General features: G+C 51.0%; 1 protein-coding gene across 3 annotated transcripts in view; it reads right to left on the minus strand.

Annotated features, from left to right (window-relative positions):
• Window positions 1-25737, minus strand: part of HSF1 (heat shock transcription factor 1) — an 82739-nt gene that overhangs the window by 23153 nt on the left and 33849 nt on the right. For all 3 annotated transcript variants that reach the window (XM_088448599.1, XM_088448601.1, XM_088448600.1), the window contains exon 8: window positions 714-810. In XM_088448599.1, coding sequence (XP_088304725.1) covers window positions 714-810 — 97 coding nt within the window. The remainder of the gene's footprint in view (window positions 1-713; window positions 811-25737) is intronic.

Consider the following 25737-nt stretch of genomic DNA (forward strand, 5'->3'; position numbering starts at 1 on the left):
AATACAATGTATTCCTAATCCAGGTGAGAGTGGCCCCAGTAAGCCCACAGAGCCAGGTGAGAGTGGCCCCAGTAAGCCCACAGAGCCAGGTGAGAGTGGCCCCAGTAAGCTCATACAGCCAGGTGAGAGTGGCCCCAGTAAGCTCATACAGCCAGGTGAGAGTGGCCCCAGTAAGCTCATACAGCCAGGTGAGAGTGGCCCCACTAAGATCATAGAGCCAGGTGAGAGTGGCCCCAGTAAGCTCATACAGACAAGGTGAGAGTGGCCCCACTAAGCTCATACAGCCAGGTGAGAGTGGCCCCACTAAGCTCATACAGCCAGGTGAGAGTGGCCACCTACATGCCCACAGAGTCAGGTGAGAGTGGCCACCTACATGCCCACAGAGCCAGGTGAGAGTGGTCCCAGTGAGCCACAGAGCCAGGTGAGAGAGGTCCCAGTGAGCCACAGAGCCAGGTGAGAGAGGTCCCAGTGAGCCACAGAGCCAGGTGAGAGTGGCCCCCCGCATGCCCACAGACCCAGGTAAGAGTGCCCCGAATATGCCCACAGAACCATGTAAGAGTGGCCCTCCCGCATGCCCAGAGAGCCAGGTGAGAGTGGGCCCATCGTAGGTCCACAGAACCAGGCCAGACCCGGCAGCCTTGCAGGCTCACAGAGCCAGATGATAGCCGCCTCCACTATGCATGCCCACAGAGCCAGATAAGAACGGCACTCACAGGGTAATTGGACGTTCCATGCACAGGTTCCAGAGAGTACTGTCGGCTGTACTTTGGTAGGGAATGGGTTGAGGTGCTGTCATTCAGCATAAGGGGGCTGCAAGGGAACAACAAACAGGTTAATGTACAACAGTCACAGTACAAAGGCAGCATAGGAGTTCTGCGGACCTGGAATCCTTAGGAGCATTTTACTAGCAGCAGGAGATGACATTGTATAAAACAGTAAACGATTTACCTGCAACATAACAGCGAGATAGTCACCACTGAGACAGCATACAGACCTGCTCTGATTATTACATACAGCCGGCACCATCACAGCGCGATATTCACCACTGAGACAGCATACAGACCTGCTCTGATTATTACATACAGCCGGCACCATAACAGCGCGATAGTCACCAATGAGACAGCATACTGACCTGCTCTGATTATTACATACAGCCGGCACCATCACAGCGCGATATTCACCACTGAGACAGCATACAGACCTGCTCTGATTATTATATACAGCTGGCACCATAACAGCGAGATAGTCACCACTGAGACAGCATACTGACCTGCTCTGATTATTACATACAGCCGTCACCATAACAGCGCGATATTCACCACTGAGACAGCATACAGACCTGCTCTGATTATTACATACAGCCGGCACCATAACAGCGCGATATTCACCACTGAGACAGCGTACAGACCTGCTCTGATTATTACATACAGCCGGCACCATAACAGCGCGATAGTCACCACTGAGACAGCATACAGAACTGCACTGATTATTATATACAGCTGGCACCATAACAGCGCGATATTCACCACTGAGACAGCATACAGACATGCTCTGATTATTACATACAGCCGACAGCATCACAGCGCGATATTCACCACTGAGACAGCATACAGACCTGCTCTGATTATTACATACAGCTGGCACCATCACAGCGCGATATTCACCACTGAGACAGCATACAGACCTGCTCTGATTATTACATACAGCCGGCACCATAACAGCGCGATAGTCACCAATGAGACAGCATACAGACCTGCCCTGATTATTACATACAGCAGGCATCATCACAGCGCGATATTCACCACTGAGACAGCATACTGACCTGCTCTGATTATTACATACAGCAGGCATCATCACAGCGCGATATTCACCACTGAGACAGCATACTGACCTGCTCTGATTATTACATACAGCAGGCATCATCACAGCGCGATATTCACCACTGAGACAGCATACTGACCTGCTCTGATTATTACATACAGCCGTCACCATAACAGCGCTATATTCACCACTGAGACAGCATACAGACCTGCTCTGATTATTCCATACAGCCGGCACCATCACAGCACGATATTCACCACTGAGACAGCGTACAGACCTGCTCTGATTATTACATACAGCCGGCACCATAACAGCGCAATATTCACCACTGAGACAGCGTACAGACCTCCTCTGATTATTACATACAGCCGGCACCATCACAGTGCGATAGTCACCACTGAGACAGCATACAGAAATGCTCTGATTATTATATACAGCTGGCACCATAACAGCGAGATAGTCACCACTGAGACAGCATACTGACCTGCTCTGATTATTACATACAGCCGTCACCATAACAGCGCGATATTCACCACTGAGACAGCATACAGACCTGCTCTGATTATTACATACAGCAGGCATCATCACAGCGCGATATTCACCACTGAGACAGCATACAGACCTGCTCTGATTATTACATACAGCCGTCACCATAACAGCGCTATATTCACCACTGAGACAGCATACAGACCTGCTCTGATTATTCCATACAGCCGGCACCATAACAGCGCGATATTCACCACTGAGACAGCGTACAGACCTGCTCTGATTATTACATACAGCTGGCACCATAACAGCGCAATATTCACCACTGAGACAGCGTACAGACCTCCTCTGATTATTACATACAGCCGGCACCATCACAGTGCGATAGTCACCACTGAGACAGCATACAGACCTGCTCTGATTATTATATACAGCTGGCACCATAACAGCGAGATAGTCACCACTGAGACAGCATACAGACCTGCTCTGATTATTACATACAGCCGGCACCATCACAGCGCGATATTCACCACTGAGACAGCATACAGACCTGCTCACATTATTACATACAGCCGGCACCATCACAGCACGATATTCACCACTGAGACAGCATGCAGACCTGCTCTGATTATTACATACAGCCGGCACCATCACAGCGCGATATTCACCACTGAGACAGCATACAGACCTGCTCTGATTATTACATACAGCAGACAGCATCACAGCACGATATTCACCACTGAGACAGCATACAGACCTGCTCTGATTATTACATACAGCCGGCACCATCACAGCACGATATTCACCACTGATACAGTATACAGACCAGCTCTGATTATTACATACAGCCGGCACCATCACAGCGCGATATTCACCACTGAGACAGCATACAGACCTGCTCTGATTATTATATACAGCCGGCACCATCACAGCGCGATATTCACCACTGAGACAGCATACAGACCTGCTCTGCTTATTACATACAGCCGGCACCATCACAGCGCGATATTCACCACTGACACAGCATACAGACCTGCTCTGATTATTACATACAGCCGACAGCATCACAGCGCGATATTCACCACTGAGACAGCATACAGACCTGCTCTGATTATTACATACAGCCGGCACCATCACAGCGCTATATTCACCACTGACACAGCATACAGACCTGCTCTGATAATTACATACAGCCGACAGCATCACAGCGCGATATTCACCACTGAGACAGCATACAGACCTGCTCTGATTATTACCTACAGCCGGCACCATCACAGCGCGATATTCACCACTGAGACAGCATACAGACCTGCTCTGATTATTACTTACAGCCGGCACCATCACAGCGCGATATTCACCACTGAGACAGCATACAGACCTGCTCTGATTATTACATACAGCCGGCGCCATCACTGAGACAGCATACAGACCTGCTCTGATTATTACATACAGCAGACAGCATCACAGCGCGATATTCACCACTGAGACAGCATACAGACCTGCTCTGATTATTACATACAGAAGGCACCATCACAGCGCGATATTCACCACTGAGACAGCATACAGACCTGCTCTGATTATTACATACAGCCGACAGCATCACAGCGCGATATTCACCACTGAGATAGCATACAGACCTGCTCTGCTTATTATATACAGCCGGCACCATCAAAGCGCGATATTCACCACTGAGACAGCATACAGACCTGCTCTGATTATTACATACAGCTGGCACCATAACAGCGAGATAGTCACCACTGAGACAGCATACAGACCTGCTCTGATTATTACATACAGCCGGCACCATCGCTGAGACAGCATACAGACCTGCTCTGATTATTACATACAGAAGGCACCATCACAGCGCGATATTCACCACTGAGACAGCATACAGACCTGCTCTGATTATTACATACAGCCGGCACCATCACAGCGCGATATTCACCACTGAGATAGCATACAGACCTGCTCTGATTATTACATACAGCCGGAACTATCACAGCACGATATTCATCACTGAGACAGCATACAGACCTGCTCTGATTATGACATACAGCCGGCACCATCACAGCGCGATATTCATCACTGAGACAGCGTACAGACCTGCTCACATTATTACATACAGCCAGCACCATCACAGCGCGATATTCACACTTGGGACAGAATACAGACCTGCTCTGATTATTACATACAGCCGACAGCATCACAGCGCGATATTCACCACTGAGACGACGTATAGACTTGCTCTGATTATTACATACAGCCGGCACCATCACAGCGCGATATTCACCACTGAGACAGCATACAGACCTGCTCTGATTATTACATAGAGCTGGCACCATCACAGCGCGATATTCACCACTGAGACAGCATACAGACATGCTCTGATTATTACATACAGCCGGAACTATCACAGCGCGATATTCACAACTGAGACAGAATACAGACCTGCTCTAATTATTACATACAGCACCATCACATCGCAATAATCACACTTGGGACAGAATACAGACCTGTTCTGATTATTACATACAGCCGGCACCATCACAGCACGATAATCAATAGTAAGACAGCATACAGACCTGCTCTGATTATTACATACAGCCGGCATCATCACAGCACGATATTCACCAATGAGACAGCATACAGACCTGCTATGATTATTACATACAGCCGCCATCATTACAGCGCGATATTCACCACTGACACAGCATACAAACCTGCTGTGATTATTACATACAGCCGACAGCATCACAGCACGATATTCACCACAGAGACAGCATACAGACCTGCTCTGAATATTACATACAGCCGTCACCATCACAGCGCGATACTCACCACTGAGACAGCGTACAGACCTGCTCTGATAATTACATACAGCCGGCACCATCACAGCGCGATATTCATCACAGACAGCATACAGACCTGCTCTGATTATTACATACAGCCGGCACCATCACAGCACGATATTCACCACTGAGACAGCATAGAGACCTGCTCTGATTATTACATACAGCCGGCACCATCACAGCGCGATATTCACCACTGAGACAGCATACAGACCTGCTCACATTATTACATACAGCCGGCACCATCACAGCGTGATATTCACCACTGAGACAGCATACAGACCTGCTCACATTATTACATACAGCCGGCACCATCACAGCACGATATTCACCAATGAGACAGCATACAGACCTGCTCTGATTATTACATACAGCCGGAACCATCACATCGCAATATTCACACTTGGGACAGAATACAGACCTGCACTGATTATTACATACAGCCGGCACCATCACATCGCAATATTCACCACTGAGACAGCATACAGACCTGCTCTGATTATTAGATACAGCCGGCACCATAACAGCGCGATATTCACCACTGAGACAGCATACAGACCTGCTCTGATTATTACATACAGCCTGCACCATCACAGCGCGATATTCACCACTGAGACAACGTATAGATTTGCTCTGATTATTACACACAGCCGGCACCATCACAGCGCGATATTCACCAATGAGACAGCATACACACCTGCTCTGATTATTACATACAGCCGGCACCATCACAGCGCGATATTCACCACTGAGACAGCATACAGACCTGCTCTGAATATTACATACAGCCGGCACCATCACAGCGCGATATTCACCACTGAGACAGCATACAGACCTGCTCTGATTATTACATACAGCCGGCACCATCACAGCGCGATATTCACCACTGAGACAGCATACAGACCTGCTCTGATTATTACATACAGCCGGCACCATCACAGCGCGATATTCACCACTTAGACAGCATACAGACCTGCTCTGATTATTACATACAGCCGGCACCATCACAGCACGATATTCACCACTGAGACAGCATACAGACCTGCTCTGATTATTACATACAGCCGGCACCATCGCAGCGCGATATTCACCACAGAGAGCGTATAGACCTCCTCTGATTATTATACACAGCCGGAACCATCACAGCGCGATATTCACCCCTGAGACAGCATACAGACCTGCTCTGATTATTACATACAGCCGGCACCATCACAGCGCGATATTCATCACTGAGACAGCGTACAGACCTGCTCACATTATTACATACAGCCAGCACCATCACAGCGTGATATTCACCACTGAGACAGCATACAGACCTGCTCTGATTATTACATACAGCCGGCACCATCACAGCGCGATATTCACCACTGAGACAGCATACAGACCTGCTCACATTATTACATACAGCCGGCACCATCACAGCACGATATTCACCAATGAGACAGCATACAGACCTGCTCTGATTATTACATACAGCCGGAACCATCACATCGCAATATTCACACTTGGGACAGAATACAGACCTGCACTGATTATTACATACAGCAGGCACCATCACAGCGCGTTATTAACCACTGAGACAACGTATAGACTTGCTCTGATTATTACACACAGCCGGCACCATCACAGCGTGATATTCACCAATGAGACAGCATACAGACCTGCTCTGATTATTACATACAGCCGGCACCATCACAGCGCGATATTCACCACTGAGACAGCATACAGACCTGCTCTGATTATTACATACAGCTGGCACCATCACAGCGCGATATTCACCACTGAGACAGCGTACAGACCTGCTCCGATTATTACATACAGCCGGAACTATCACAGTGCGATATTCACAACTGAGACAGAATACAGACCTGCTCTGATTATTACATACAGCCGGCACCATCACAGCACGATAATCAATAGTAAGACAGCATACAGACCTGCTCTGATTATTACATACAGCCGGCATCACCACAGCGCGATATTCACCACTGAGACAGCATACAGACCTGCTCTGATTACTACATACAGCCGGCACCATCACAGCGCGATATTCACCACTGAGACAGCATACAGACCTGCTCTGATTATTACATACAGCCGGAACCATCACAGCGCGATATTCACCACTGAGACAGCATACAGACCTGCTCTGATTATTACATACAGCCGGAACCATCACAGCGCGATATTCACCACTGAGACAGCATACAAACCTGCTCTGATTATTACATACAGCCGGCACCATCACAGCGCGATATTCACCACTGAGACAGCATACAGACCTGCTCCGATTATTACTTACAGCCGTCACCATCACAGCGCGATATTCACCACTGAGACAGAATAAAGACCTGCTCTGATAATTACATACAGCCGGCACAATCACAGCGCGATATTCACCACTGAGACAGCATACAGACCTGCTCTGATTATTACATACAGCCGGCACCATCACAGCGCGATATTCACCACTGAGATAGAATACAGACCTGCTCTGATAATTACATACAGCCGGCACCATCACAGCGCTATATTCACCACTGAGACAGCGTACAGACCTGCTCTGATTATTACATACAGCTGGCACCATCACAGTGCGATATTCACCACTGAGACAGCATACAGACCTGCTCTGATTATTACATACAGCCGGCACAATCACAGCTCGATATTCACCACTGATACAGTATACAGACCAGCTCTGATTATTACATACAGTCGGCAACATCACAGGGCGATATTCAACAATGAGACAGCATACAGACCTGCTCTGATTATTACATACAGCCGATAGCATCACAGCGCGATATTCACCACTGAGACAGCGTACAGACCTGCTCTGATAATTACATACAGCCGGCACCATCACAGTGCGATATTCACCACTGAGACAGCATACAGACCTGCTCTGATTATTACATACAGCCGACAGCATCACAGCGCGATATTCACCACTGATACAGCATACAGACCTGCTCTGATTATTACATACAGCCGATAGCATCACAGCGCGATATTCACCACTGAGACAGCGTACAGACCTGCTCTGATAATTACATACAGCCGGCACCATCACAGTGCGATATTCACCACTGAGACAGCGTACAGACCTGCTCTGATTATTACATACAGCCGACAGCATCACAGCGCGATATTCACCACTGAGACAGCATACAGACCTGCTCTGATTATTACATTCAGCCAGCACCATCACAGCGCGATATTCACCACTGAGACAGCATACAGACCTGCTCTGATTATTACATACAGCCGGCACCATCACAGCGCGATATTCACCACTGAGACAGCATACAGACCGGCTCCGATTATTACATACAGCCGGCACCATCACAGCGCGATATTCACCACTGAGACAGCATACAGACCTGCTCTGATTATTACATACAGCCGACAGCATCACAGCGCGATATTCACCACTGAGACAGCATACAGACCTGCTCTGATTATTACATACAGCCGGCACCATCACTGAGACAGCATACAGACCTGCTCTGATTATTACATACAGCCGGCACCATCACAGCGCGATATTCACCACTGAGACAGCATACAGACCTGCTCACATTATTACATACAGCCGGCACCATCACAGTGCGATATTCACCACTGAGACAGCATACAGACCTGCTCTGATTATTACATACAGCCGTCACCATCACAGGACGATATTCACCACTGAGACAGCATACAGACCTCCTCTGATTATTAGATACAGCTGGCACCATCACAGCACGATATTCACCACTGAGACAGCATACAGACCAGCTCTGATTATTACATACAGCCGACAGCATCACAGCGTGATATTCACCACTGAGACAGCGTACAGACCTGCTCACATTACTACATACAGCCGGCACCATCACAGCGCGATATTCACCACTGAGAGAGCATACAGACCTGCTCTGATTATTACATACAGCCGGCACCATCACAGCGCGATATTCACCACTGAGACAGCATACAGACCTGCTCTGATTATTAAATACAGCCGGCACCATCACAGCGCGATATTCACCACTGAGACAGCATACAGACCTGCTCTGATTATTACATACAGCCGACAGCATCACAGCGCGATATTCACCACTGAGACAGCATACAGACCTGCTCTGATTATTACATACAGCCGGCACCATCACAGCGCGATATTCACCACTGAGACAGCTTACAGACCTGCTCTGATTATTAGATACAGCCGGCACCATCACAGCGCGATATTCACCACTGAGACAGCGTACAGACCTCCTCTGATTATTACATACAGCCGGCACCATCACAGCGCGATATTCACCACTGAGACAGCGTACAGACCTGCTCCGATTATTACATACAGCCAGCACCATCACAGCGCGATATTCATCACAGACAGAATACAGACCTGCTCTGATTATTACATACAGCCGTCACCATCACAGCGCGATATTCACCACTGAGACAGCGTACAGACCTGCTCTGATTATTACATACAGCCGACAGCATCACAGCGCGATATTCACAACTGAGACAGCGTACAGACATGCTCACATTATTACATACAGCCGGCACCATCACAGCGAGATAGTCACCACTGAGACAGCATACAGACCTGCTCTGATTATTACATACAGCCGGCACCATCACAACGCGATATTCACCACTGGGACAGCGTACAGACCTGCTCTGATTATTACATACAGCCGACAGCATCACAGCGCGATATTCACCACTGAGACAGCGTACAGACATGCTCTGATTATTACATACAGCCGGCACCATCACAGCGCGATATTCACCACTGAGACAGCATACAGACCTGCTCTGATTATTACATACAGCCGGAACCATCACAGCGCGATATTCACCACTGAGACAGCATACAGACCTGCTCTGAGTATTACATACAGCCGGCACCATCACAGCACGATATTCACCACTGAGACAGCATACAGACCTGCTCTGATTATTACATACAGCCGGCACCATCACAGCGCGATATTCACCACTGAGACAGCATACAGACCTGCTCTGATTATTACATACAGCCGGCACCATCACAGCGCGATATTCACCACTGAGACAGCGTACAGACCTGCTCTGATTATTACATACAGCCGGAACGATCACAGCGCGATATTCACCACTGAGACAGCATACAGACCTGCTCTGATAATTACATACAGCCGGCACCATCACAGCGCGATATTCACCACTGAGACAGCATACAGACCTGCTCTGATTATTACATACAGCCGGCACCATCACTGAGACAGCATACAGACCTGCTCTGATTATTACATACAGCAGACAGCATCACAGCGCGATATTCACCACTGAGACAGCATACAGACCTGCTCTGATTATTACATACAGCAGACAGCATCACAGCGCGATATTCACCACTGAGACAGCATACAGACCTGCTCTGATTATTACATACAGCCGGCACCATCACAGCGCGATATTCACCACTGAGACAGCATACAGACCTGCTCTGATTATTACATACAGCCGGCACCATCACAGCGCGATATTCACCACTGAGACAGCATACAGACCTGCTCTGATTATTACATACAGCCGGCACCATCACAGCGCGATATTCACCACTGAGACAGCATACAGACCTGCTCTGATTATTACATACAGCCGGCATCATCACAGCACGATATTCACCAATGAGACAGCATACAGACCTGCTATGATTATTACATACAGCCGGCACCATCACAGCGCGATATTCACCACTGAGACAGCATACAGACCTGCTCTGATTATTACATACAGCCGGCACCATCACAGCGCGATATTCACCACTGAGACAGCATACAGACCTGCTCTGATTATTACATACAGCCGGCATCATCACAGCACGATATTCACCAATGAGACAGCATACAGACCTGCTCTGATTATTACATACAGCCGGCACCATCACAGTGCGATATTCACCACTGAGACAGCATACAGACCTGCTCTGATTATTACATACAGCCGGCACCATCACAGCGCGATATTCACCACTGAGACAGCATACAGACCTGCTCTGATTATTACATACAGCCGGCACCATCACAGCGCGATATTCACCACTGAGACAGCATACAGACCTGCTCTGATTATTACATACAGCCGGCACCATCACAGTGCGATATTCACCACTGAGACAGCATACAGACCTGCTCTGATTATTACATACAGCCGACAGCATCACAGCGCGATATTCACCACTGATACAGCATACAGACCTGCTCTGATTATTACATACAGCCGATAGCATCACAGCGCGATATTCACCACTGAGACAGCGTACAGACCTGCTCTGATAATTACATACAGCCGGCACCATCACAGTGCGATATTCACCACTGAGACAGCGTACAGACCTGCTCTGATTATTACATACAGCCGACAGCATCACAGCGCGATATTCACCACTGAGACAGCATACAGACCTGCTCTGATTATTACATTCAGCCAGCACCATCACAGCGCGATATTCACCACTGAGACAGCATACAGACCTGCTCTGATTATTACATACAGCCGGCACCATCACAGCGCGATATTCACCACTGAGACAGCATACAGACCGGCTCCGATTATTACATACAGCCGGCACCATCACAGCGCGATATTCACCACTGAGACAGCATACAGACCTGCTCTGATTATTACATACAGCCGACAGCATCACAGCGCGATATTCACCACTGAGACAGCATACAGACCTGCTCTGATTATTACATACAGCCGGCACCATCACTGAGACAGCATACAGACCTGCTCTGATTATTACATACAGCCGGCACCATCACAGCGCGATATTCACCACTGAGACAGCATACAGACCTGCTCACATTATTACATACAGCCGGCACCATCACAGTGCGATATTCACCACTGAGACAGCATACAGACCTGCTCTGATTATTACATACAGCCGTCACCATCACAGGACGATATTCACCACTGAGACAGCATACAGACCTCCTCTGATTATTAGATACAGCTGGCACCATCACAGCACGATATTCACCACTGAGACAGCATACAGACCAGCTCTGATTATTACATACAGCCGACAGCATCACAGCGTGATATTCACCACTGAGACAGCGTACAGACCTGCTCACATTACTACATACAGCCGGCACCATCACAGCGCGATATTCACCACTGAGAGAGCATACAGACCTGCTCTGATTATTACATACAGCCGACAGCATCACAGCGCGATATTCACCACTGAGACAGCATACAGACCTGCTCTGATTATTAAATACAGCCGGCACCATCACAGCGCGATATTCACCACTGAGACAGCATACAGACCTGCTCTGATTATTACATACAGCCGACAGCATCACAGCGCGATATTCACCACTGAGACAGCATACAGACCTGCTCTGATTATTACATACAGCCGGCACCATCACAGCGCGATATTCACCACTGAGACAGCTTACAGACCTGCTCTGATTATTAGATACAGCCGGCACCATCACAGCGCGATATTCACCACTGAGACAGCGTACAGACCTCCTCTGATTATTACATACAGCCGGCACCATCACAGCGCGATATTCACCACTGAGACAGCATACAGACCTGCTCTGAATATTACTTAGTTTCTTAAATAACCATTCACCATATACAGCGCTTTCAATTATTTTAGCTTTCACCTTCACAGCCGATGTTAGAGGTTCTGTAATGTGCAGATGTAAGATCCACTCAGCTCGTTGTTTAGTAGATTTTAGGCATATTATATGTACTGACGGTCTCAATAGTAATTAGATACATTATTATTACACTAGATTGTTAATAGCAGATTATCGCTGACTGAAGCCGCAACCAGTAACTGACACTTGTGTTTATAATGGTTATTTCTGTCAGCTGACGGTTTTTATGTATTTTGTTAATTACATAAGCGCATATGTTCTTCTACACTGATTTAATGTGTTTCTAATCAAATATTTGTTTTAATTTTTTGTCTACCTATTTTATATATTCATTTCAGCTCCCCTAATTTCCTTTCATTTTTGCTTATATCTATTTGGGGCTCAGCTCCCTAATTGTTAGGTTAGCAGCGTTTGGGTATATTATTCCATGTACGATGAGCGCCTGGCTTAGTGTTATTTTCTCCTCTACAATGTAAATACGCTGTACAGGCTCCATGCAAGCTGCCCGCAGGCCTCTCCCTGTGTCTGCTTTGTATCCTGTGACCCCCAGGGAGATAAGAACAAACATTTATCCCTGCTCTGGCTATCCTGAGAGAGGCCGGTGTCTCCAAGCTCTGCTCTATGCTGCCTCCAGTGGCGGAGCTGCGCCATAGTAAGCTGGCAGTGGGAGGAGTCAGTATCGGGCACTAGTGACGCAGTTAGAGCACCTGATTGGAAGGAATAAAGACCCTGCCCGGCCCCGCAGAGTACCTCTGTACATTAGCCATAAATACTATAGCTCGGTACAGAGTGTGCCCCCTATTTAAGTCACTATGGGGTCTACAGTACTTCAGATATAATAACACAAAGTCCTTCATATAATTCTCATGCAGCTTCTTTTATTACAGACCATTATAATCTCTGAGGAGTTCTAATGTGCCCTAGATCTATTGTATCTGGGACAAGGAGGCGACACCCGCTTGTGGCAATTAGGTGCAAGTCCTCCAGGTACTGAACGCACTTGCACTGCCCCTATATACTGCTGATGGCACCTTATAATAACAAGAGATATGGTAAGAACTTACCTTTGTTATCTCTGTTTCTACGAAGTCCATAGGGTCCACAGGGTTGACCTTGGGGTATAGCTTGGATCTGGATCCACGGGCACCATACAGTTAAAGCTTTTAGCTGCTCCCAGGATGCACTTGGGTCCTCCTCTATACCCCGCCCCCGAGCCACAGGCACCTCAGTTGGTAAGTAGCCTAGGTCGAAGGAGGAGACTAAACAGAGAGAAGGAAGACTGGAACACACAAGAAACCATACTCACAGAAATGGGAGACGGAAAACCGGTGACCAGTCACACAGCCCATATGAAGCCAGGTGCGTCAGGGCGGGCGCCCTGTGGACCCTATGGACTTCGTAGAAACAGAGATAAAGGAAAGTTCTTACCATATCTCTTGTTTTCTACGTCAGGGTCCATATGGGGTCCACAGGGTTGAACTTGGGGATGTCCCAAAGCAGTTCAACTAAGGGCGGGGACGCTCCTGAGCAGAAAGGAGAATCCTGCGCCCGAAGGATGCATCCTGAGAGGCAAAGGTGTCAAACGCATAAAACCTCAATAATGTCTGAATTGAAGACCAAGTGGCTGCCTTGCACAGCTGAACAGCGGAGGCACCACGTCTAGCAGCCCAAGAAGGGCCTACAGACCGAGTGGAATGAGCCTTAACCGAGGCTGGAACAGGCAAATGTTCCTGTATATAAGCCTCCCTAATAATAGAACAAAGCCAACAGGCTAAAGTTTGTTTGTTGGCAGGCCAACCCCTCTTATGGAAACCAAAGAGGATGAACAACGAATCGGACTTCCTAACAGAGGCCGTCTGTTCAACATAAATTCTGAGAGCCCGGACCACGTCCGGCGAAGCCTCGCCAGCCGGAAGACCCGGAGCCTGAAAAGCTGGTACCACAAGTTCCTGATTTATGTGGAACTTAGAAACCACTTTAGGCAAAAACTCAGGACGGGTGCGAAGCACAGCCCTGTCCTGATGAAAAATCAGGAAGGGGGGGCTACAGGAAAGTGCCCCCACCTCGATACCCTCCTGGCCGAAGCAAGAGCCAGGAGAAACACAGTCTTAAGTGTTAACCACTTGAGGTCAACCGACTCAAGAGGCTCAAAAGGAGGTCCCTGCAGGACCCGAAGAATCACCGCCAAGTCCCACGGAGCCACTGGATGCACAAAGGGAGGCTGGATCCTCAGCACACCTTGGAACAAGGTGTGAACGTCAGGCAGTGAGGCAATCCTTAGTTGGAACCACACTGACAGGGCCGATACATGAACGTTTAGGGAAGCAAGCCGTAAGCCCAGGTCAAGACCTGACTGCAGAAATGCCAAGATCCTAGAAACTCTGAACACCTGAGGGTCATAGCTTCTAGACTCGCACCATTGAAAGTAAGTGTTCCACACTCTCTGGTAAATCCGTGCAGAGGCAGGTTTACATGCCCTAAGCATGGTACTGTTGACAGAGCCTTGAAAAGCCCCGGGACCTTAAGACGGCTGTCTCAAGAGCCATGCCGTCAAAGACAGTCGACCCAGATCCGGGTAAAGGCAGGGACCCTGACACAGCAGATCCCGACGTTGAAGCAGAAGGTACGGAGCGTCTACAGACAGGCCCCTGTTCTGAGTACCCGAGGGAGCAGGGAGATTGGAGGAAACAGATACGCTAGGTGAAACGACCATTTCACTGACAACGCATCCACTAGGCTTGCGCCCGCGTCCCTTGTCCTTGAGCCATATATGGGCAACTTGTAATTGTGACGAGAGGCCATCAGGTCCAATTTAGACAGTCCCCACTTGTCCACGAGAAGTTGAAACACCTCTGGTTGAAGCGACCATTCCCCGGGATACACGTCGTGACGGCTGAGGAAGTCTGCCTCCCAATTGAGGACTCCCGGGATGAAGACTGCCGATATTGCTGGAAGGTGGCACACCGCCCAAGTCAGGATTTGGGACACTTCCGACATCGCAGCTCAACTGCGAGTTCCTCCCTGGTGATTTATGTATGCCACCGTGGTGGCGTTTTCTGATCGCACCTGAACTGCTCTTCCGAGAAGAACGGTGCCTGACGCCAGAAGAGCATGTTACACTGCCCGTAGCTCTAGAATGTTTATGGGAAGGACGGCCTCCTTCGCCGACCAACGGCCCTGAAAAGAAAACGAGCCGGTCACTGCCCCTCAACCCCGAAGACTGGCATCTGTCGTGAGCAGAACCCAGTCCGGAATCCAAAAGGGGCGACCCTGGCTGAGATGAGCTGACTGCAGCCACCACGCCAAGAACCGGCGCACTTCCGGGGACAATACCAGCATCTGGGACCGGATCCGGCAGGACAACCCATTCCATTCCACAAGAATCTGCCCCTGCAGGGGTCTGGAATGGAACTGGGCGAACTCCACCATGTCGAATGCCGACACCATGGAACCCTGGCCTCATTGCCGAATGTCTTGACACCCTGCCACTGCTTATGCAACCGTGTATCCTCAGTTGTAGGGAGGATACCTTTTCCAGAGTCAAGAAAATCCTTTGTTGACTGGAGTCCAGAAGTGCTCCCAGATGGACCATCCGTTGAGATGGGATCAGAGACGACTTCTTCCAATTTATTAACCACCCATGTGCTTGAAGACAAGCAACTGTCAGGTGTAGATGATAAAGAAGCACCTCCGGGGAACTCGCCAGCAGCAGCAGATCGTCCAGGTACGGCAGCAGCCGTATACCCTGACCCCGAAGTTGGGCAGCCATAACTGCCATCACCTTGGTGAAAACCCTCGGAGCCGTGGAAAGACCGAAAGGCAGCACCCGAAATTTTTAGTGATGGTTTAGGATAGCAAATCCCAGGTACCGCTGATGTGCCGGTGCCACGGGCACATGGAGATAGGCGTCCTGGATATCGAGGGAGACCATGAAGTCCCCTGGTTCCATCGCCAGGATGATGGACCGCAATGTTTCCATCCTGAACCTGGGAACTCTGAGGTACTTGTTCAGAGACCTTAAATTCAGAATAGGGCGATGAGACCCATTGGGTCTCTGCACCAGAAGCTTTGGACTCGTCCAGCGAAGGACTCGTGCAAAAAAATTGGTGGGGCGGCCTGCACCGAAACGACAGGGCGTACCCCTGAGAGACTACTTCTCGAACCCAAACATCCGTGGTGGTACTCAACCAACACTGGGCGAATCTGAGAAGTCGGCCTCCCACTCTGGGGTCCCCCAGGGAGAGGCCCGTCCCATGAGGCAGCAGGTTTATCCTCCTGTTTGGAAGAGGGGCGCCGAGCATTCCATGCCTGCTTCTTGGCATGGAATGCTCGGGAAGGACTGGCCCTTGGCCTTACCCTGAACCCGAAAGGACCGAAAGGCAGTGCTCCTCACCCTAGCCGGTGCAGAAGCCGAAGAGAGGAAAGCCGACTTGGACTTAGCCAAGGTATCCACTATTTTGTCCAAATCCGGACCAAATAGCAAATCTCCATTAAAGGGGAGAGTCTCCAGACCCTTTTTAGAGTCCGCATCAGCCCTCCAGGACCGCAGCCACAAGGATCTCCGAGCAGACACAGCCGCAGCCGAAACTCTAGAGGTTAACATGCTTGCGTCAATGATGCTTCCCCAATATAGGAAGCGGCATCCCTCATTTGTGCCACTAATGCTCTCTGAACATCCGGCACATCGTCCGTAAGAGAATCCTCCAAGGCATTGGCCCAGTTCTCAATGGCTTTAGCCACCCAGGAAATGGCCATGGACGGGCGCGCCACCGCTCTGGAGAGCGAGTAAATGGACTTCAAACAAAACAAGAGATATGGTAAGAACTTACCTTTGTTATCTCTGTTTCTACGAAGTCCATAGGGTCCACAGGGTTGACCTTGGGGTATAGCTGGATCTGGATCCACGGGCACCACGCAGTTAAAGCTTTGCTGCTCCCAGGATGCACTTGGGTCCGTCCTCCTCTATACCCCGCCCCGGCCACAGGCACCTCAGTTGGTAAGCAGCTAAGGCCGGAGGAGGAGACTAAACAGAGAGAAGGAAGACTGGAACACACAAGAAACCATACTCACAGAAATGGGAGACGGAAAACCGGTGACCAGCCACACAGCCCATTTGAAGCCAGGTGCGTCAGGGCGGGCGCCCTGTGGACCCTATGGACTTCGTAGAAACAGAGATAACAAAGGTAAGTTCTTACCATATCTCTTGTTTTCTACTTCAGGGTCCATAGGGGGTCCACAGGGTTGACCTTGGGGATGTCCCAAAGCAGTTCAACTAAGGGCGGGGACGCTCCTGTGCTGAAAGGAGTACCCGGCGCCCAAAGGATGCATCCTGAGAGGCGAAGGTGTCAAACGCATAAAACCTCAAAAACGTCTGAATTGAAGACCAAGTAGCCGCCTTACACAGCTGAACAGCGGAGGCGCCACGTCTAGCAGCCCAAGAGGGACCCACAGAACGAGTGGAATGAGCCTTAACAGAGGCTGGCACAGGTAAACCCTCCTGCGCATAAGCCTCACAAATAACTAAACGAAGCCAACGGGCTATCGTTTGCTTGTTGGCAGGCCAACCCCTCTTGTGAAAACCAAAGAGGACAAACAAAGAATCCGACTTCCTAACCGAAGCAGTCCGGTCCACATAGATTCTAAGTGCCCGGACCACATCCAAGGAAGCCTCACCAGCCGAAAGATCAGGTGACTGAAAAGCTGGCACAACAAGTTCCTGATTAATGTGGAACTTTGAAACCACTTTGGGCAAAAACTCAGGACGCGTGCGGAGCACTGCCCTGTCCTGGTGAAAAATCAGAAAAGGAGGGCGACAGGAAAGCGCCCCCAATTCTGAAACCCTCCTGGCCGAAGCAATTGCCAGGAGAAAAATGGTCTTAAACGTCAGCCACTTGAGCTCCACCGACTCAAGCGGCTCAAAAGGAGGACCCTGCAAGACCCTCAGTACCACCGTCAAGTCCCACGGAGCCACCGGAGGCACGAAGGGAGGCTGGATCCTGAGAACACCTTGGAAAAAGGTGTAAACATCTGGCAGTGTAGCAATCCGTCGCTGAAACCACACGGACAAAGCAGACACATGAACCTTCAGAGAGGCCAGGCGTAAGCCGAGGTCCAAACCCGATTGAAGAAATTCCAAGATTCTGGAAACCCGGAACACCTGCGGATCATAGTTTCTGGATTCACACCATTGAAAATAAGTGCGCCACACCCTGTGGTAAATCCGCGCGGAGGCAGGCTTGCGTGCCCTAAGCATGGTACCAATCACTGAACTGGAGAAACCCCTAGACCTCAAGACGGCTGTCTCAAGAGCCACGCCGTCAAAGACAGCCGACCCAGATCCGGGTAAAGGCAGGGCCCCTGAGACAACAGGTCCCGACGCTGAGGAAGAAGGTACGGAGCGTCGATGGAGAGACACCTCAGATCGGAGTACCAAGGACGTCTGGGCCACGCCGGAGCCACCAGCACGAGCGTGCCGCCGTCCTGCTTGAATTTCCGCAGAACCCGAGGAAGTAAGGATATCGGAGGAAACAGATACGCCAGGTGAAACGTCCATTTCACCGACAGAGCGTCTACCAGACAGGCGCCTGCGTCTCTTGTCCTTGACCCGTAAACGGGCAACTTGTGATTGTGACGGGAGGCCATCAAGTCCAGCTGCGGCAGCCCCCACCTGTCCACGAGTAGCTGAAACACCTCTGGGTGAAGCGACCATTCCCCGGGATGCACATCGTGACGGCTGAGGAAGTCCGCCTCCCAATTGAGGACTCCGGGAATGAAGACTGCCGAGATCGCTGGAACATGACACTCCGCCCAAGCAAGAATGCGAGACACCTCCGACATTGCTGCCCGACTGCGAGTTCCCCCTTGGTGGTTGATGTACGCCACCGTGGTGGCGTTGTCGGACTGCACCTGAACCGCCCTTCCGTGAAGAGCGGGGCCGGACGACTGCAGGGCCCTGTACACAGCCCGCAGTTCCAGGATGTTGATGGGGAGAAGTGCTTCTTCCGCGGACCAACGACCCTGAAGCGATAATGAGCCGGTCACTGCCCCCCAACCCCGAAGACTGGCATCCGTCGTGAGCAGGACCCAGTCCGGGATCCAAAAGGGGCGCCCCTCGACCAGATGCACCGTCTGAAGCCACCAAGCCAAATACTGCCGAACCTCCGCGGACAACACCAGCATCTGAGAGCGGATCCGGTGAGGTAACCCGTTCCATTCCGATAGAATCAGCCCCTGCAGGGGCCGGGAATGGAACTGGGCAAATTCCACCATGTCGAATGTCGACACCATGGACCCCAGAACTCTCATAGCTGAATGGACCGACAGGCGGCAACTGCTCAGGCAACTGTGTATCCGCAGCTGCAGGGAGGAGACCTTCTCTGGAGTCAGGAAAATCCGCTGCTGACGAGAATCCAGCAGGGCTCCCAAATGAACCATCCGCTGTGATGGAATCAGGGAGGACTTCTTCCAGTTTATCAACCACCCGTGTGCTTGAAGACAAGCAATGGTCAGGTGGAGATGTCGAAGAAGCACCTCCGGGGAGCTCGCCAGCAGCAGAAGATCGTCCAGGTACGGCAACAGACGTAGACCCTGACCCCGAAGGTGGGCAGCCATAACCGCCATCACCTTGGTGAACACCCTCGGAGCCGTGGAAAGGCCAAAAGGCAACGCCCGAAATTGGTAGTGATGGTTCAGGATAGCAAACCTCAGATACCGCTGATGTGCCGGTGCTATGGGTACATGGAGATATGCGTCCTGGATATCGAGGGAGACCATATAATCCCCGGGTTCCATCGCCAGAATGATGGAACGTAACGTTTCCATCCTGAACCTGGGAACTCTGAGGTATCTGTTCAGAGACTTCAAATTCAGGATAGGGCGATGAGAACCATTGGGTTTCTGTACCAGAAACAGAGTAGAATAGTACCCCGTCCCGCGCTGAGACTGCGGAACGGGAACAATGACCCCTGCTTGTAGCAAGGATTCTATAGCTACCTGAATCTGACCAGCTTTGGTCTTGTCCAGAGAAGGACTCGTACAGAAAAACTGGTGGGGCGGCCTGAACCGAAAAGACAGGGCGTACCCCTGAGAGACTACTTCTCGAACCCAGGCATCCGTGGTGGTATTGTGCCAACACTGGGCGAATTGGAGAAGTCGGCCTCCCACTCTGGGGTCCCCCAGAGAGAGGCCCGTCCCATCAGGCAGCAGGCTTATCCTCCTGCTTGGAAGAAGGGCGCCGAGCACTCCATGCCTGCTTCTTGGGCTTGGGTGCGGCCTTGGTCGCCGAATGTCTCGGGAAGGACTGGCCCTTGGCCTTACCCTGAACCCGAAAGGACCGAAAGGCAGAGCTCCTCACCTTAGCCGGCGCAGAGGCCGAAGGGAGAAAAGCCGACTTGGACTTAGCCAAAGTATCCACTATTCTGTCCAAATCCGGACCAAATAGTAAATCACCATTAAAAGGCAAGGCCTCCAGACCCTTTTTTGAATCTGCATCAGCCCTCCAGGACCTCAGCCACAGGGAGCGCCGAGCAGATACCGCTGCAGCCGACACCCTAGAAGTGAGCAGGCTGGCATCCAAAGACGCTTCCCCAATATAGGAAGCTGCATCCCGCATCTGTCCCACTAACGCTCTCTGGATATCCGAAGCCTCATCAGGAAAGGTATCCTCCAAGGCATTGGCCCATGCCTCAATGGCTTTAGCCACCCAGGAGATAGCCATGGACGGGCGAGCCACCGCCCCGGAAAGAGAATAAATGGACTTTAAACTAGGGATGTGCAGGCTCGGTTCTACTCGGTTCCGTTCGGTTCTTTTTACCGGATCTTATTGGGTTTCAGCTGTCACGAGTTTTGGATAGCCAATAAGGTTCGGTAAAAAGAACCGAACGGAACCGAGTAGAACCGAGCCTGCACATCCCTACTTTAAACAAGTCTCCACCTTCCTGTCCGTGGGATCCTTCAAAGAGGAGATAGACGGCAATGGCAACGTCGCGCTTTTGATCAAGCGGGTAACGTGGGAATCCACCGCCGGCGGAGTTTCCCATTTCCTGCAATGAGCTTCAGGAAAAGGATAGTTCGCCGCCAACCTTTTCTGTGGATGGAACCTCTTACTAGGTAATTGCCAGGCCGCCGCCATATGATCCGATAATTGATCAGACAGGGGGAACACAGTTGAGGTCACCTTGGCCTTTTTAAAATTAGGAAACTTCGACCTAGGAGCCGGCGCATCATCCTCAACATGTAGGATAGCCCGCACCGCCCTAACTAAGGCTGGAACATTAATGGAGGACTTAGCTTCCACCTCCTGCCCCATGACATCAGAGTCAGAGTCCTCATGGATTTCTCCATCATCTGAGGACACTTCCGAGTCCGACAACTGCGCAGCTAGTGAACTCACAACCGGACGTTTAGACACCCTTGGTGGCACATCACCTTGCAACATAGACTGAAACGCCGAGGATGAAGCCGCCAGACTCTGTACGGAGCTGGATAGAACATCCACCCAAGGCGGAGGAGCCGTCGGAGCAACACTCTGCAAAGGCACTACAGACTGACACGTCCCTGGGGAAGACTGCACATACACAGGCAGTCCCGAGTAAGGACCCACAGTCTGGGCCCCGGGGGAAGACCGCAACATTTGTGGAACCCTCGGGGAATGGGGGATGGTGGGCTGCGGTAACGCCCTAGAAGGGACCGCTGATGGGACCGATAACCGGTCCGCAATAGACGCCAGCACCTGTGAAAACATCGCCCAAGGAGGGTCCTGTGATACAGGGGGGTTGGAGGGGCCCGGTACCAGCTGGCACCGCCCGCACAGACCATCCTGAGATAAGTCCTCCCCATCAACTCCAGCAGCACAGCGTCTGCAGGAAAATAACACAGGAGCCACAGAGCGCTCAGTCTCCACATCCGACATGATACCGTAAATACACAAGAAATAGGTATCACCAGAGGAATTACGGTTTTAACACCCGCGCACTCACCAGTATGCGAAACAACAGCCCAGATATGGTACTGTGTAGCACACAACAGTATGTGACTGACCCCACAAATACGTGTTTTATATATGTGAGGGTCTCAGAAAAACGCCCTTCCCCCACACACCTGCCGGGCCGTAGGAGAAGGAAAGGGATAGTTATAAGCTGACAGTAAGGAGAATAAGTCACAGACAGGCAGCACTAGCAATAGTCACATACAATGCAGAAAAGTTATACTCACTGCACCTTCCGCTACAATCAACCGCCCAGATTCAGTGTCTGGGAGGGCTATAGCGCTGTGTACACTGTCCTTTAGCAGGGGAGAGGTACACAGGGGGACCGGTCCACTTGATACCGCCTGGGAGTCTGCGATGTGCCAGTAAAGATGGCCGCCGGAGACCTCAGAGGAGGAGTGGCCGAGAGATAAGAGCAGCTCAGCGACGCCAGACTGCTTGTTGAAAGGCGCGCTGAGCTGAGGGGAGGAGCCGCTAGACAGGGAAGGCTGCCTCCCCTGGCTAGCAATTAACCCCCGGGTTGCCGGTCCCGCTACCAGCCTGATACCCTGGTGGTCTAGCGGACACGCGGGGTATTCCTCAATTGAGGGGGAGCCCGCCGCCGCCGCTAGCGCCTCCGGTCTGTCCCCAGAGACCGGAGGCTCCTGACTGCATTGAAGTATCCGCGGGCCGCCGCACGCGGCGACCCGCGGCTTACCTGATCCCCGTCGCGTCCGGCAGCAGTCAAGGGAGTCCCCAGAGCCCGGCTAGTACAGGCTCTGGGGTCCCGCCGCGATCCCCAGAGCTGTACTGGCGTCGCGGCGCCAGCGGGGAGAAGGAGCGGCAGCGTGGACGTCCTAAAGGACAGTCTGATGCTGCCGCTCTAACAGTGTAAAAAAAGAAGAAAAAAATAAAAAATTTCTCTTTTAAAATAAAGCTTAGGGGCTGCTCCTGCAGCCCCACTGCGACAGGGTGACCCGACTCCGGCCGGGCACCAACTAAAACTGAGGTGCCTGTGGCCGGGGCGGGGTATAGAGGAGGACGGACCCAAGTGCATCCTGGGAGCAGCAAAGCTTTAACTGCGTGGTGCCCGTGGATCCAGATCCAGCTATACCCCAAGGTCAACCCTGTGGACCCCCTATGGACCCTGAAGTAGAAATCTCCACTTTCCTGTCCGTTGGATCCTTTAAAGAGGAAATAGACGGCAATGGTAGCGTAGCGGTTTTAACCAAGCGAGAGACATGTGAATCCACCGCCGGTGGAGTCTCCCATTTCCTGCAATGATCCTCAGGAAAGGCATAATGAGAAGCCAACCTTTTCTGCGGTTGGAATCTCTTGCTCGGTAATTGCCAGGCCGCCGCCATATGATCCGCCAACTGATCGGACAGAGGGAACACATTAGAAGTAACCTTTGCTTTCTTCAAGTCAGGAAACTTCGACTTAGGGACCGGTGCCTCCTCTTCTATATTGAGAATAGCCCGCACTGCCCTAACTAATGCTGGAACATTAATGGAGGACCTAGGCTCAACCTCCTGTCCCACAGCATCCAAATCAGAATCCTCATGGACCTCTCCATCATCTGAAGAGGGATCAGATTCTGATACCTGCGCAGTGAGTAAACTCACAACAGGCCGCTTAGTCGCCTTCTGTGGCACATCACCCTGCAAAAATGACTGAAAAGCCGAGGATGAGGCCACCAAACTCTGTACCGAGTTGGAGAGAACATCCACCCAAGGCGGAGGAGCCGACTGAGGGAAGCTCTGAAAAGGCACCACAGACCGTTGTGATACAGGGGGAGGCTGGACATACACAGGCAGCCCCGAATACTGTCTCACAGTCTGGGCCCCGGAGGGAGACCGCAATACCTGCGGAATATCCGGGGAATGGGAGGTAGAGTGCTGGGACAATGCCCCAGAAGGGGTCACTGTAGGGATCGACATCTGCAATAGATGTCAGCCCTTGTGAAAACATTGCCCAAGGGGGGTCCTGCTGCATAGGGGGTATAGAGGGGCCTGGTGCCAGCTGGCACTGCCCGAAAAGATCATTCTGAGATAAATCCCCCCCATTAACACCAGCAGAACAGCGTCTGCAGGAAAGCAACACAGGAGCCCCGGAGTGCTCAGTCTCCTCATCAGACATGATACAGTAAGTATGCAATAAATACTTATCAGAGGACATACGGTGTTAACACCCCCGCACTCACCAGCATGCAACACAAACAGGCCCAAAAATATGGTACTGTGTAGCACACAACAGTGACTGACCTCACAAATACATGATTTATAAAAGTGAGGTTAATAGAAAACGCCCCTCCCCCACACACCTTCGGGCTGTAGGAGAAGCAAAGGGATAGATATAAGCTGACAGTAAGTAGAGAATAAGTACAGACAGCAGCACTAGCAAAGTCACATACAATGCAGGAAGATTGTACTTACTGCACCAATCGCTGCCCTCAACCACCCAGATTCAGTATCTGGGGGTAGTTATAGCGCTGTGTACACTGTCCTTTAGGTAGGGGAGAGGTACACAGGGGGACCTGACCATGCACCTGCCTGGGAGCCTGCGTTATAACCTTCTAAAGATGGCCGCCGGAGAGCTCTGAGGAGGAGTGGCCAGCAGAGGAGCAGCTCAGCGACGCCAGTACACATGAGAAAAGGCGCGCTGAGCTGAGGGGAGGAGCCGCTAAACCAGGGAAGGCTGCCTCCCCTGGCTAGAATTTAACCGCAGGGATGCCGGTTCCTCCCCCGGAACTTATACCCTGGTGGTCCAGCGGAGCGCGGGGTATGCCTGCATGAGGGGGAGCCCGCCGCCGCTACTAGCGCCGCCGGTCTGTCCCCAGAGAACTGACTGCGTTTATCCCCGCGAGAGGCGCTAAGAGCGCTGCTCGCGGCTTACCTGTTCCCCGTAGAGTCCGGCAGCAGTCAGAGGGAGGTCC

The sequence above is a fragment of the Taudactylus pleione genome, unplaced genomic scaffold (genome assembly GCF_031769625.1).
Source record: "Taudactylus pleione unplaced genomic scaffold, aTauple2 ptg000460l, whole genome shotgun sequence".
In the NCBI taxonomy this organism is placed as follows: domain Eukaryota; kingdom Metazoa; phylum Chordata; class Amphibia; order Anura; family Myobatrachidae; genus Taudactylus; species Taudactylus pleione.